This window comes from Calidris pugnax, unplaced genomic scaffold, assembly GCF_001431845.1.
Source record: "Calidris pugnax isolate Ruff unplaced genomic scaffold, ASM143184v1 scaffold70, whole genome shotgun sequence".
NCBI classification, from domain to species: Eukaryota; Metazoa; Chordata; class Aves; order Charadriiformes; family Scolopacidae; genus Calidris; species Calidris pugnax.
Genome location: NW_015090862.1, coordinates 4,071,004 through 4,084,577, shown reverse-complemented (window position 1 = coordinate 4,084,577; position 13,574 = coordinate 4,071,004). Strand labels below are relative to the sequence as shown.

The 13,574-nt window shown below is 38.9% G+C and overlaps 1 protein-coding gene across 6 annotated transcripts in view; it reads right to left on the bottom strand.

Annotated features, from left to right (window-relative positions):
* Window positions 1-13,574, bottom strand: part of APBA2 (amyloid beta (A4) precursor protein-binding, family A, member 2) — a 93,416-nt gene that overhangs the window by 5,494 nt on the left and 74,348 nt on the right. For 5 of the 6 annotated variants that reach the window (XM_014944375.1, XM_014944380.1, XM_014944376.1 and 2 more), the window contains 4 exons: window positions 9,334-9,519; window positions 6,159-6,338; window positions 4,819-5,031; window positions 3,914-4,033 (listed from right to left, as the gene is read on the bottom strand). In XM_014944375.1, the coding sequence (XP_014799861.1) occupies window positions 3,914-4,033; window positions 4,819-5,031; window positions 6,159-6,338; window positions 9,334-9,519 (699 nt within the window). The remainder of the gene's footprint in view (window positions 1-3,913; window positions 4,034-4,818; window positions 5,032-6,158; window positions 6,339-9,333; window positions 9,520-13,574) is intronic. The other variant, XM_014944381.1, reaches the window with a different exon arrangement.

Below are 13,574 nucleotides of genomic sequence, written 5' to 3'. Positions count from 1 at the left end.
TGTGATCCTTCTCCAGGGAAGGGAGTCAGCTTCCTTTTTGTGCACATTAGCTATTTTAATGAGGTAGAAAGAGAAACAGACACTGAGCCCAAGTGGCTCTGCCTGGCCTCACAGATCCTGTTAAAGGAGAGACAGTGTGCACATATAAGGGAATATGCTGTATGTAAAGCACGCGTTCACCTGCCCCTGTATTTGCCAGTGCCTGACTCGAAGCAGCCTCAGGACTTTTGACTCCAGCCAGTGGAGCTCTGGCAGATTAGGCTGCCAAGTTTAAACTCAGCAGTACCTCTAAGTACATATGATTCTATTCAACCAGGATTGTTTAGCCTCCTATACTTGTTGAACACAGTCACAGCTGTAATATTATTAAATAAAGCATGATGGATCTGGATCTTCTTGTAAGCAAGAGCCTATACTCTATTTAAACTGAAGGAAAAATGAGAAAAAAAAAAAAAAAGAAGAAAGGTGTAAACCCAACTGGTTCAATCCATTGAGCTCTTACAAATTCTGCAATATCTTAGACAAGCTGCAGCACATCAGATGTGAAACTTCAGTAGCTTCAAAACATTAAGGATAGAACAGTGCAAGGCAAAGTAACTGTTTAGTCTGCGTAAATGCCTTAAATGTAACCTATCAAACTAGGTTTCTCCTCATTTCACTCCTACATTACTCTATTTAAGCCCCGCATATTTTTTTTTCCCCAGACAGGTTGAATAAATATAAACAAAGGCAAAGAAGAAAGAATAAACAGTTTGTTCTGTTAAGTTTTACCTATTTTTACTGTATTTTTAGAAATAGTTGTGCTAGGCTAGGAATAGGGTAGGTAGACTTCTCAGACAAAGTCTCTGAGCTCTGAAATCTAGATGGAGAAGTGGTGCATTCTCAGCAGTGGAAATACAACTGGCAATACACAGATTTTTTCATAATCTAGGAAACAAGATAATGATGTGATACAAGAGGACTACTTTTATTTAAATATAATTTTAAAAGATGCATAGCAAAAGGATTTTCAGAAGGTGGCCGATAGGTCACCTTATGTTCACCTCATCACACAAGATTCATACTTGTTTCATATATATGCACAATATTTCTTTTCTTTCTTAATGTTTTACAGTTCAAATTTTAGATTCCTTTTATATATATGCAAGTAAACTACATCAGTAGCTTTCAACAGCCTTGAAGAATATTTGCATTATTAGTGCAAGAGGAATTTTGCAACATTAACACTGATTTATGCTGCTGTGCTATTCTCTAAAAGCTTTCAAAAGCTGGTGCTACTCATGCCCCTTAAAGCACAACTTAAGGCTTTGAATTAATTAAACTATATAGAACACACTGAGAAAAGAATCACCTGCAGCAGCCCCGTCTCTGCATCCTCCTGACAGCCTATGCAAGCACAACCCAGCTCAGCCACTGCCTTTGCACGCCCAGGCTGTTTATGGGCTGTTCGCTACGGCAAGGGCTGTGTGTCCTGCAGGGATGGGACGGGCAGGGTGAAGAGGAACCACCGCACAACTGCTCTCAGAAGAGCCCCAGCAGTAAGTGCCAGCTGCACGCCTAATGAGGTAATGGCATAGCAGCAGGAGACATTTAATTATACTCATTCTGGCAAGCCATTTATTTCTTCGCTGTGCTAATGCTGAGCCAACAAAGAATGAGGATATTATTTCTGAATCCTGTCATAATTTATAACAATTGCTGGCAATACAAAACCACTTTTTAAAAGTTCAGTACCAGAGAGATGAACTTTGCAGAGTCATATTTTCAAATGTTAAGTGAAGTAAGAGGGAGTTTATCTGAGGAAGGACTTACAGGCCCAGAAACTTGTGTATAACGCAGCCGAACAAATGATGGTAATATCTCCTTTTTGTTCCTGAGGAAGGACTTACAGGCCCAGAAGCTTGTGTATAACGCAGCCGAACAAATGATGTTCATCTCTCCTTTTTGTTATTGGCTTTTAGATTCAAACACAGAACTCTTCATAAATGAAATGTATTACAAGGCTTTTTCTTTTTTTTTTGTTAGCAGAGAAGGATTTTTATGCTGAATTCAGTAAACTTTCTATTGCATGTCACCTAAATGTTGCTCATTTAACTGGAATGAATGATCACCATCCATCGGTGGTGAATATGACAAATGACCGGTAGATGGAGTGAGCACACTATGAAAGAAAACAACCAGTCTGCAGAATTTACTGAACTAAGGCTCCAATTATGGAGGAGATGATTAGCTGGGGCAAGATGAATAGATTGTCTCTCAGACTCTGTAACCACCTCTGTCCATGTGAGGACATGATACACTGCTTCTAATCCTTTTCCCCAGCCCTGACCCTATGATGACAGGCCTCCTGAAAGGGTTGATAAACACACCCTAGTATTGCTCGTTGTTCCTTACATATATTTTCTTCTTTTTGTCATAGCACCAGCTGAACATACTAGCTTTACAAAAGATAAATCAATGCCTCATCCAGTGTTACATGTTGTTCTCGGCACCCTCTGTGAGATGTTGTAACCCCAGATCACATCCTTTTTATACCAAGACTTGGGATTTGCTAACGCAGAGTGCACTACCAGCAATAACCATACCCACTTAACGTACACGTCCATGTAAGTGAAAGGGGATTAAGCACAGGCAAAGGAGGCCAGAAATATACCACACTCTTGATCTTCCTGTGTTTTCTTACAGACCTCTCTCTACTCCAGTGTCAGAGCATTAATCACAAACACGACAAATACTTTAAACCTCTGCTTCTAAAGGAGGTCAACCTGGGTCCAACTTCCAGCTGGACCAAGGCTTGGAGCAGTGTTCTTTATACCAATCTGTGCTGTGACCACCACGTGATATGTGCTCTTAGGTAGGAACACTTAAAACTTAGGTACAGTAATAACCCAGCTGGCTAGCAGAGCTGGGAATCCACTAATAAGCTATCTGTTTGCTGAAGCACAGTAAGATCCATAAACCATATCCTATTGAGTTACCTGCTGCCTTTCCAAGGGTGGCAAAGAGAAATCTGGTAACTTCAGTTGATGCATTTGATAGAACAGGGAACCAGAGCCCACAGTCCTTTGTGATGTGATTTTCTGCGTGAGCAGCCTGATTATTTTTTTTCCTAGACTGGAGGAAGAGGAGATGGTGATGGTCCTGCACTACAGACAGTCCCTAATGCTAGTATCAGCCCCCAGGAAGGCCAGGTGAGTACCTGAGCTAGTTGTGGTGGGAGTTTGCTTTGGAAAGGTGTCAGAGAATGGCTTGGGAAGGAAAAGTTGCAAGAGGAGGACCCTGAGCTGCTCTGGGTAAGTGTTACCTGCCACAGTCATTCTCCCATTTGCTTCTGTTGTTACAGGGAAATAGCAGCGTGCGGAGAAGGGCTACCTGTACAACCAGTTGTAGTGAGCAGCCTGGAGTTTTAACTGGAGGAGGTTACAGTTACATTCCCTTGCCCACTACCATATGATTCAATAAATTATGCACAGCGGAAGAAAAATTAAAAGTCTTAGTCTGTGCTGAAATTCAAAAAAGAAAAACAGGATCAGAGCTAAGATCAGAATGTTATAATTCTAAGAACCTGTTTCAGTGTAACTGTTTTCCTTGTAACTCTGGCACACTAATGACAGAGTTATACATGAATTAGCTGTTCCAGATACTGCACCAAACGATCAGGACTATAAATCTTGTGGCTGTATTACATAGGAAAATCCCTCAAGAATGGCAGTAATTGGTTCTCCTGGTGTTGTCCATTTGCGTTGTATTACTCAGGGACGTGATTATAAGGTTTTGACTAATTAAGGGATCACAGTAAAAAAGGTGAGGTCATGTGCAATGTTTTTTTCAGTACTTCAGTGTGTTTTTTGAAAGAAAAAAGAAAAGAAAAAAAAACCCATACCCAAAACAATCCCTGAACACAGAAACTTACAATTCCATTCTGTACACTGAAACCCAGCTGGTATTTTAAGTCTGGCCGTTTTATGAGGACAGTAGTAACAGGAGGACAGCTGACAATGTTCAGTTTGACTTGTGTCTGATTCTTGAGACCCTGTAAGATATTTCAAAAGTTAGCATTTCTGAAATGGATTTTAATTTACTCTTTCATTAGTGGTTTACTAACTGCAAGAGTGTAATTCAGCTTACCTGAGAAAGAACAGCTAGAGGTAATAGAAATCTGTTGTTAACTTAGAGATACGTTTTTCATTTATTTCCCGGCCTATTTGGCCCAACAAACCATATCAAAACTTTGCCTTTAATTACTATAGAAACTTCAAGGACATTTTCAAGATAAACCAAAACTGACTACTGCTTTCCCTTTACCAGCATCTGGCTAATTAATCTCCTGCTGCTGCTCTTGGTAAATCTGCACAGACATTAGATTTGCTCTCAGTGATTGAAGATAATGCATTCTGAGATTCCATCGTATCTGGGGAATCTTCAGAGACGCTCTTGATCTGTCCTGTAGTCTACCAGCCTCCATCCATTTCATCTGCCTGGAGTCCAAAGAAGTATAGTAGATTTTAATCCTCAGATTTTAATTTAGAGGCTGTGAGGAAGCCTGAAACTTTGAAGATAGCTAAGTAACTTAATTTAGGCAAGTTTTTCAGTCTCTTTTGTTACAGTCCAGTAACAAAGCTGTAGTCAAATTCTCCAGCCCAGAATTTGTGTACATTATCACCCTCTACTTTTTGTTAATGACAGATTACTTTTTTTTTTTTTTTTTTGCAGAGATATGAAAAATCCTATCTGCTGGAAATCTCCAGGGTTGTTTGTCAGAATATGACATCTATGCTGGCTTACAATCTACAGCATACACTTGTAAGTTTGGGGTACCTTTATGATCCCTTGGCATGTTGCAAGAGGTAGACCAACTAAACTGGTCCCATTAATGGACATAATTTGGTCTCCAATGCTTAGTTTTCCTGAACGGGCTGCAGGGCCTCCGTTCATCATGTTAGCCAGGATAACAGTGGGTAGAATCGATCCCCATCCGGATTCCACAATCACTACCCCAAGAATTTCTCCCTTCTGTTTTTCTAGCTGGAGCTGCAAATAAAAAGGGAAAAAAAAAAAAGTTTTTTGCTTTGTGCTGGAGCTGCAAATAAAAAGGGAAAAAAAAAGTTTTTTGCTTTGATTCATCTAAATTTGAGCACTAGCATCTTAGTTGTTCCTGAATAACACCTACAAAGTACAAAAATAATTGTATTCTATTTGCCTGACTTCAAAAACAGTTAAAACTGTGTAACGCATATCTATCTTTTTTCAGGAGTATCCTTCATTTGTTCGGTGAAAGTCATTTAGGTTCTTATATTAAGCAAAAAACTAACACACTAGTTAACTCTATAGAAAGTGGGGGAACTGAATACCAAATGAATGAATGCCAAAGAAGCTTTTATCCTTCTTGGAACCTGGGAGCTAAGGGAGGCTGTAACGTTTTGTGGCAACACATGGAACACAGGCTTAAGTTCCACTCCCCTTCTGCCATCACTGTTTAGGTTGTCTCTTCATCTCAGCGTTTGATGTCTGTCCTTATTTTCAGGCAAGGATCTCTTGATTATTATTGTTGTCATTATTATTTTTGTTAACATTATTGAATATACTTGTGCCTAGCATGTTAATCTATGATCCCTTATATGCTCGTGTAACGTAAATGACAACTTCTCCTCGAATATGGTGATGTTAACTGTTCAGTAATCATAGCATATCTAACTTCCAGAGAAGACGAGCTAGAGCTTAAGTAGAGAATATACTCTCTAACAAAATACTATGGATTATTTTCTTTCACATTTGAAAGAAAGGGGGACAGGAACACCCATGCCCATAAGAAATCACTTACAACGTGCATTAAAATGGAGTGTAATCTCTTTCTCTGTATCAGTACGTTGGTAAAACATTAAAAAAGCTTACACTGTGTACTGTGAATAGCACAGAGCTTATCTATATCAGATGAAAATGTACTTTATTACTGTTTTGATCAATGGAATCAGAAAGACCCTGAAAATGAAAAGAAGACATTCTAAACTTATGAAGCTGATTTTAGTAGCACGGTATTGATGAAGCAACACATCTCGAGATGTAAAGTCCTCTTTAAAATGCCAAAAGAGATTTCCACAAGAACTACATTCCTCTGAAAAAACGGATCAATCTAAAATGAAATTTCAGAATTAGTTTACCTCTTTGCAGTTTTCTGAATTGGAAAAGTGTATGAGATCATCATTGTACATCTCTTGGGTATTGATGATGTCACTGTATTCTTTCTGACTGAGATCCTCTGGGTTAATTCCATTGGCTCTTAAGAACTCTTGGTAAGCCACGCTGAAAGCCTGACCAATTGACTGAGCTATCAGCTGTGCCTACAATGTAGAAAAAAACACAGCTCAGAGAAAGGACTGATAAACAATTTACCACTGAAACCTTAAGAAACAAGAGAAAGATTGGCTTAATCTTAAAACAGAGTCAAGACGAAGGATCCTGTACAGCTGCTAAGTTAGTGTGGATATAAAGTCACTTTAAGGTCAGTTATATAGAAAGAATCCATTACATCCAAAATCAAATTGCAAACCCCATTAAAAATCTCTGCTGATCTCCTATCATCAGTACGTTGCAGTAGCAAGCAGCCATATGCTATGTATGCACTCATTCCAGTAAACACTGGGGAGTACTGGCTTTGCACCAATATGGAACAGAGCTTACAGAAAAGATTCACAAACCCTGCTTCTGATCCCAGTGTATTTGCAGAAGTGAGAAGAAAATGGATGCTCTGCTTGTACATGCCTCCACAGACATGGATGCACTGATGATTTGGTTGCCGTGTCACCTGCTGCTTCTCCACCTTGGTTTTATAGGGCTGAAAAAATGCTTCAGCAAAACCATCTGCTCTCCTGTTCCTGCTGTGATACCTGGCTCCAGTTCCCAGCAACCCAGTACCAGCCCTGCTTACCCACTGCACATCTACAACAGCCATTCCCATTAACACCTTGGCTAGCAACATCAGGGATGATTTCAAGAATGCAGCCAGAGCCATGATTACAGCTTGCTAATGTTAAGAACAACTCTTCAAAATCCCCCGTGACTTTATTAATTTTTGGAGCATTTATCTGCACATGCATTTTACAATAGTATGCAAGAAATAATGACTTCCCATTACACATTAATAGTGAGTACAATTAATGAAACGTTACAGTGACTGGTATTTGGATGTGTCAGGAATATATATACATTAGACAGAAATCTACAGAAACCAATGATGATGATGGTAATACCAATAACTTTGCACATTCAGCACACTGCAAAAGTCAACTAATTAAAGAATTACTGAACTGCTTTAAAGTTTACTTTCTTGTCCCAGCAGATGGCACTGGAACACAGAAAAACAGAGGTAGAGATAAGTAAAAGGAATTTGTAGTCAACTTTTTCTACATTCGATTTATTTTTTAATTTTCCAATTCTGAGTCTACTGCAGCTCACAGGAGAATGCCATGTTGAATTCCATATGTTTGTGGTTTTCAGGTACTGTATTCTGTCCTCAGGGAATATGAGTAACTCCCAGTGATCTGAGGAGTTAATTGCATCTTACAGCATAACTCTCTAAATATATTACTATTCAAAATGATACCACTAGTCTGGAAACGCAACACACTTTCTTAGACAGTAGGTACATGCTAAATGTATTATGAATGCATAGGGTTTTCTGGGCAACGCTGTAAATCTAAATCTTCTTGCAATCTACCAATCAGATACAGTGTTTTCTTTGATGCTAAAAGGTGGTTTTCTTATTTCATTTATGCTGCAGTACACAAAAGCACCAATCTGCTTGACTGGAAAATTATTTTAGAAAATTAAGGACGTAATTAGCCTAGCCAGTCACAAGCTGTTCCTTCATCATTATCAAAGCATCTTTTCATATACTAAGAAATTTGTAGCAGTATGATCATACAGAAGTCATCAAGAATGTTTTTATATTGTTCCAGTATTAAAGTTTATCACCAGTCTTTATTGACTTCTTTTTTGTTCTCCAGTCCCATTGCTTTCTCTGTATTTAGTCCTTTGCTTTCGCCTCCATTCTACATCCTCAAAACCATGTCTAGCTGTCATATTCTATTCTACTATTTTCTCCAGCTAGTTCTCACATTGTAATTTCATCTTCCTCTCCAACTTTTTATGAGTGGTTATGAAAGTCTTCAGCATTTTGCTACAAAACCAAACCTGGATGTGCAATAATAGCAGTAAAACAAGGTTATCTTCGTTTGCCACAAGAGGTAAGGACATGACATGCCAGCACTGCTCACAGGGGGGAAATGGATGCAGCAGAGATGTACAGAACTCCTTTGCAACCACTACTTCTGCAATCCTATTTTGAGAATGGCTCCAAGTTATTTCATCTGGTATTTATGATGCAAGTGAAAATTGGAACCTAAATTCTCCAGTGATCACTTCTTTTTTAAACAGCATTTTAACAAAAAATGGGCTAGGGCTAATATGCTATTGGGTCTCAGAGTATCTTATGGCATAAAGTGACTGAAATTGTTTCTGCTTTATCAATGTTCTGATAGAGTAGTGAGAGTGAGTTCTTCCTAGCTTTTTACTTAAGAATTGCTAAGCTCTTCTGGCCATGAAGAAAAATTTCTGTAAATATAGAGAACTAAACTTTCTTAGCTCTACTGCATTTATATAAAAATTGTAATTCATAATCTTTGCTAGGGATGAAAAAAAGAGAACTGAAAAATAAACAGCTGAATGTGTTCTTAAGCATCAAGGGAACAATTTGCACGTTTGAGATCATGAATACCAGGTAAGCACGCCAGGAGCAAATAAGGACTGTGTAGAGGGCAACCTCGTGCCTGGCCCACCATATTGGGAGATGTGCTCAGCAACTTGGCTTCAGTTTGAAAGAGGTCCAGAACAGTTCCACCTCATTTTCAAGTGTCTGAAGGCTTATGTGTGTCATTATGTGCCAACCCGCTGGACTACAGGATCCAATCCAGGATGAAGCATCAATTTGATGTCCTATAAAGTAATTTTGGCCATGAATGACCACTGATATCCAGACAACTCCAAATAATTGGGTACTAAAGCATTTGGGAAAGCATTGTTGAAAGAACACAAATGATTCTGTAACATATGAGACAAAGAGTGGATATTTTGGGACTGAGGAGGAGACATGAATTTGTGGAGACTGAAAAGAGATCATATATGGACAAACAACTGACTAACATTTCCACAGGTTACCTGCAGCTCCCAGCAGAGATGATTATTGACAACAAACATTCATTCAAGAAATTAGATGTCATTTCAGAGATTCTCTAAATTATGTACACCGTTAAAATAACTTTAATTTCATTTACTTACATCCTCTGATTCAAAGACGTGGCATATCATTTTGTATTGCTTCTTTCCCTCCTGGGCACCAGGTGTTGTTTCAATACAGTCTTGAGAAGCTGATCTTGGCATGCGGCGTCGCGCCATTAAAACCACAATGTTACCAATATCGGCAATATACGAAATTGTGCGCAGCGCATGATCCATCATTGTCTCCTACACAAAACAAAGAGAAATAAAGTCATTCTTCATGCCTGCTGTTATTGCACAAAGGCAGCATCTTCCCCCTCCTTGATGGCCTGTTGCTTGAGAATGACAACAGCTACAGAGGCGCCTTCGATGGGCCCAGGTCTGAGAGCCCCTGCGCAGTCCTGGGCCCAAACACCAGCTGAAGGCACAGTGGCCCTTCAAGAAATTGGCTCAACAAAGTGTTGCCTGAGCAATTACAACATGGTTGCTACTGGAAAGCAATAAGGAAGATCTATACTAATGTTTTATAAACATTTTCATGCTGTTGGAAAATGATGTTTCCCTTTTGTATTAGTTTTGCTGAATGAAGTAGATGCATTTCATAATGACAGAGCAAGTTCTGGGGAAGGCATATGTATATGCAAAAATGTTATTTCCTAATTTTTTTTTTTAATCATATCCTATAATAGCAATAATATCTAAGGTAACATTTTCTGATATACAGCAATGCTATACTTACTTTCTTTGTAAAGAGCTATGAAAGCAGTTTTTAACCTTGTCTGTAGGCAGAATTTTAAAGAGTTTTTCCTGGCTACCTACGTATATTGGACCAGTTTGGTGGGAACTGGTCTGGTGTCTGGCTCACGGACAAAATCCTGTTCCAGTCAATGTCATTAGGCTGCCAGTTTGGTTGTGCTGGGAGAACTCAACTTGGAAGAGCTATTGCCTGTGAGAATGACTTTAAGTGGAAACCTCTCCAAGCTTCATCCTAATGAACACTTCTTATGTAAGAACACATGAGGAATACTAAATAGAAAAAGTATGAAACTTCCTGCCTCTATCTCAAATCCCTGAGCTTCGCATTCTTTGAATTACTTTAGCCTTTTAAACTCTTATTTTACTTTCTGCTATTAGCAGGAAAATCCCAACTTCCAAATGTTTTTCTCACAGGAATATATCATTATTCAATGGCTTTGATTAGGTATTGAGTTGCCTTGGACAAATGATAGAACGATATCTTTGCTTACAATTATTTGTATCTTCATACAGATTTTACTTAAGATAACAACCTGATTTCTCCTTTAGTTTTGAAGATAAAAGAAATACAAAGCCAGAGCTTTTAGGTTCCCAGAAAGGTGTGTTGCTACAGAAGATGTTCCACAATGCTAAGAACCGATTGGGTTTAAAAGGAGAGTTTTAGGAATGCTCATGCAATCAAGTAATCTGGTTGACTGTACTTCCTTTAAGTGCCTTGAAAAAAAATCGCTTTTACTGAAGTCTGTGTATAATTACAGAGGAAAAGAAATTCCTAGGGGGAAAACGGTAATATAACTGATGTTAGTAATGCTTATCTGGCAGATATTTTGATAATTTTGACAAAATATTAGAAAAAGCCTTCTAGCTATAAGAATGCACAGAAGCCATAAAATGATATTTTAAGGCAGTGATGATGTATGTTTTCTTTACGTATTTTGCCATTGTAGAAATGAACTGTTCTTTAAGAAACAGAAAGGGCCCATCTGAAATTCCTTCTTGTTGGCATCACTGGTCAGTATGGAGGGTTTTCCAGACTTCTATTTATTCCTCAAACTGGAAGCAACCAGAAGTATAATAGTTTTGATGACCAAACTAGCTGAGGATGTCCTGTCCCACCCAAACAGCTAAAAACATTCACCAAATTCTGTCTGAATTGGAATTTAAAAAATACTTATTATTGAATAAATTTGTTTTGCTTTACTTTGTGATCTCTATTATGTTTAAGTAAGTACATTGCTTTCTGGTGTCTAAAATATATTTGGTTCTTGGCCAAGTCTGAGGTTTTCTCTGCTGCTTGTGGCATCTGCTTGGATATATATGTGGATATTTCTAATGCAAAGAAAGAAAACTTGCCTACATGTTTGTTGCTTGTTTTGGTTTGTGTTTTTTTTAAACTAAGAATGCCTTTTTTTTCTTTTTTTTTTAATTATTTGCTAGTGACTCTTGATATGTATCAGAATATCCCACTGAGCAGTATGAGGTCAGTTTTCATCTATATCAATGATACTGGATGACTGAGATACCCTCCTTGCTGTGTCTGCCATGGCAGGGTTTCCCTTGATACCTGATCTTCCAAGAAGCCCTATAATGTGGTATGAGACAATATATGATTTTCATCATTTATAGAAGCAGCATCATCCTTTATATTAACAGCTAGGTATTAGTTTACCAGTAGTTGAACACATCTCTAAGGCGAGAGATCTCCTAAGAGAGAAAGATTGTTCCTCAAGTCAACAAGAGTAATTGTTTTAAGAATTTCAGTGCTATTTAACTTGATAAAGAGAGAAAAATATAAATAATAATTGTTTCTTAGAACCACCCGTCTTACTGAAGAGAATCACTACCCATAAAATTATTGTAATGATTCTTCTCCTGCTTGAAATAAAATGTTTATGCTTAGCTCTAAACTATGAGAAGTGATGATGGTTAAAAGAGATGGTTTGGGGGGTGTCTCTAAGGGTTGCAGGGGCTCAGTAGGATTTATAGCACTTGTCTCAGTATGGAAAAATGTTCCATAATGGACATCTCTCAGCAGGATCTTGGGAGCTCTGCAGAGATAACTGCTTTTCAGCAGTCTGCACTAAGTATTCTGTAAGGGTGTAATCATACATGCCGTGTGCACAAGAGTGAATAGATTGGGAAAATGAATGCACTTAATCTCACCTGCCAAGAAAGTCTTTCTGTCCTTATCATCACACAGAACTTACTCAAAGATTTTTTTTGTGTTTTCCCCTTGTAGGTGGGAAAGCAGTCCTTCCCCCACCCCCTCCCACCTTTTTTCTGTCTAATGCAATTACAATTAGGAATAAGGCAAATAATATATAGTGACTGTAAGCATGTCTTTACTTTTGATTAATTTGTGACTTGACTTTTTTTGTTCTTACTCCATATTCCATTCCACTCTATTTTCCATCACCATTATCTCATTTTCACCATCTCCTCCTTTGTTACTTTCCCATTAATCCCTTCATCTCTGCTCGTCTGCTTCTTTATTATTTTCCCTCATCCCTTTTCAAGTCCCATCAATTCCATCCTTGTTATCCTTATATTTGTCCTTGTCTTGGCCTTTTTCAAAACCCTTGTTCTATCTGCTCCTGTCCAGAGCTCCCTTTCTCAGAACCTCAGAACCTCTCAGAATCCCACTCGTTGTCCCTCTTGAAACCCAGAGAATGCCTGAAGGAGGAAAACCCAAGCATTTTTCCAAGATTTCAAGTGACAGTCCTGTGGGAGTGTGAATTAGACACAATTAACGAGTCAGAAGGTTTTATGGGCCCAATCACGTACCAGAGGCTCTGCACACACACGTGTGACCTCTGTATCTTTCTCTGCTAGGTTTCCCAGTTGCTTCACTCCCCGCTTCTCTTGACTGAAGGTAGGAGAGGCTGCTGTGATATTTTTGCTGGTTCTGTGCACGGACTGCAAGCCCCTAAAGCTGCGACAGGCAGGGGAGACTTCCTCTCACAGGCAGCAGGCGTGTGGCCAAACCTAAGGTTGCTTCTACCACTTGCACTAAACAGGTGGTCAGCTTGGGCCCGATGTATTCAGTAACTAATTGCATAAGGCACTCGAAAGCATCAGGGGTGCTGCTTCCTCGTGTTGCTGAGGGCGAGAGACTCACCAGAGCTGGCTCTGTTCCACCCTGGCACTGCACCTCGCTGCTGCCACTCAGCATTCGGAACCCCGCTGCCTGTCATTTTTTAACTGAGAATTTTACATTTTAAATCGGCTGCTACCTCATGTGAGCTATACAACGCTGCAGATGGATTGAAACATGGATGGCACACTGCAGAAATAGGTTTTATATAATTGATAAAGCCATGAAAGAACAGATTGTCTCTGCCAGCTGCCACACCAGCTGAAATAGACCTGTGGTAATTACACCAGTCAGGAAACTTCACTAGCACTGAAAAATACTACCGAGCCAAAATCAAAAGCATGCTCAGAGCAATGCTAAACACTCGTGGGAATAAGTCTCTCAGCTCTCTGAAAGACCCACTGTAAAAAAAAAAAAAAAAAAAAAAAAAAAAAAAAAAAAAAAAAAAAAA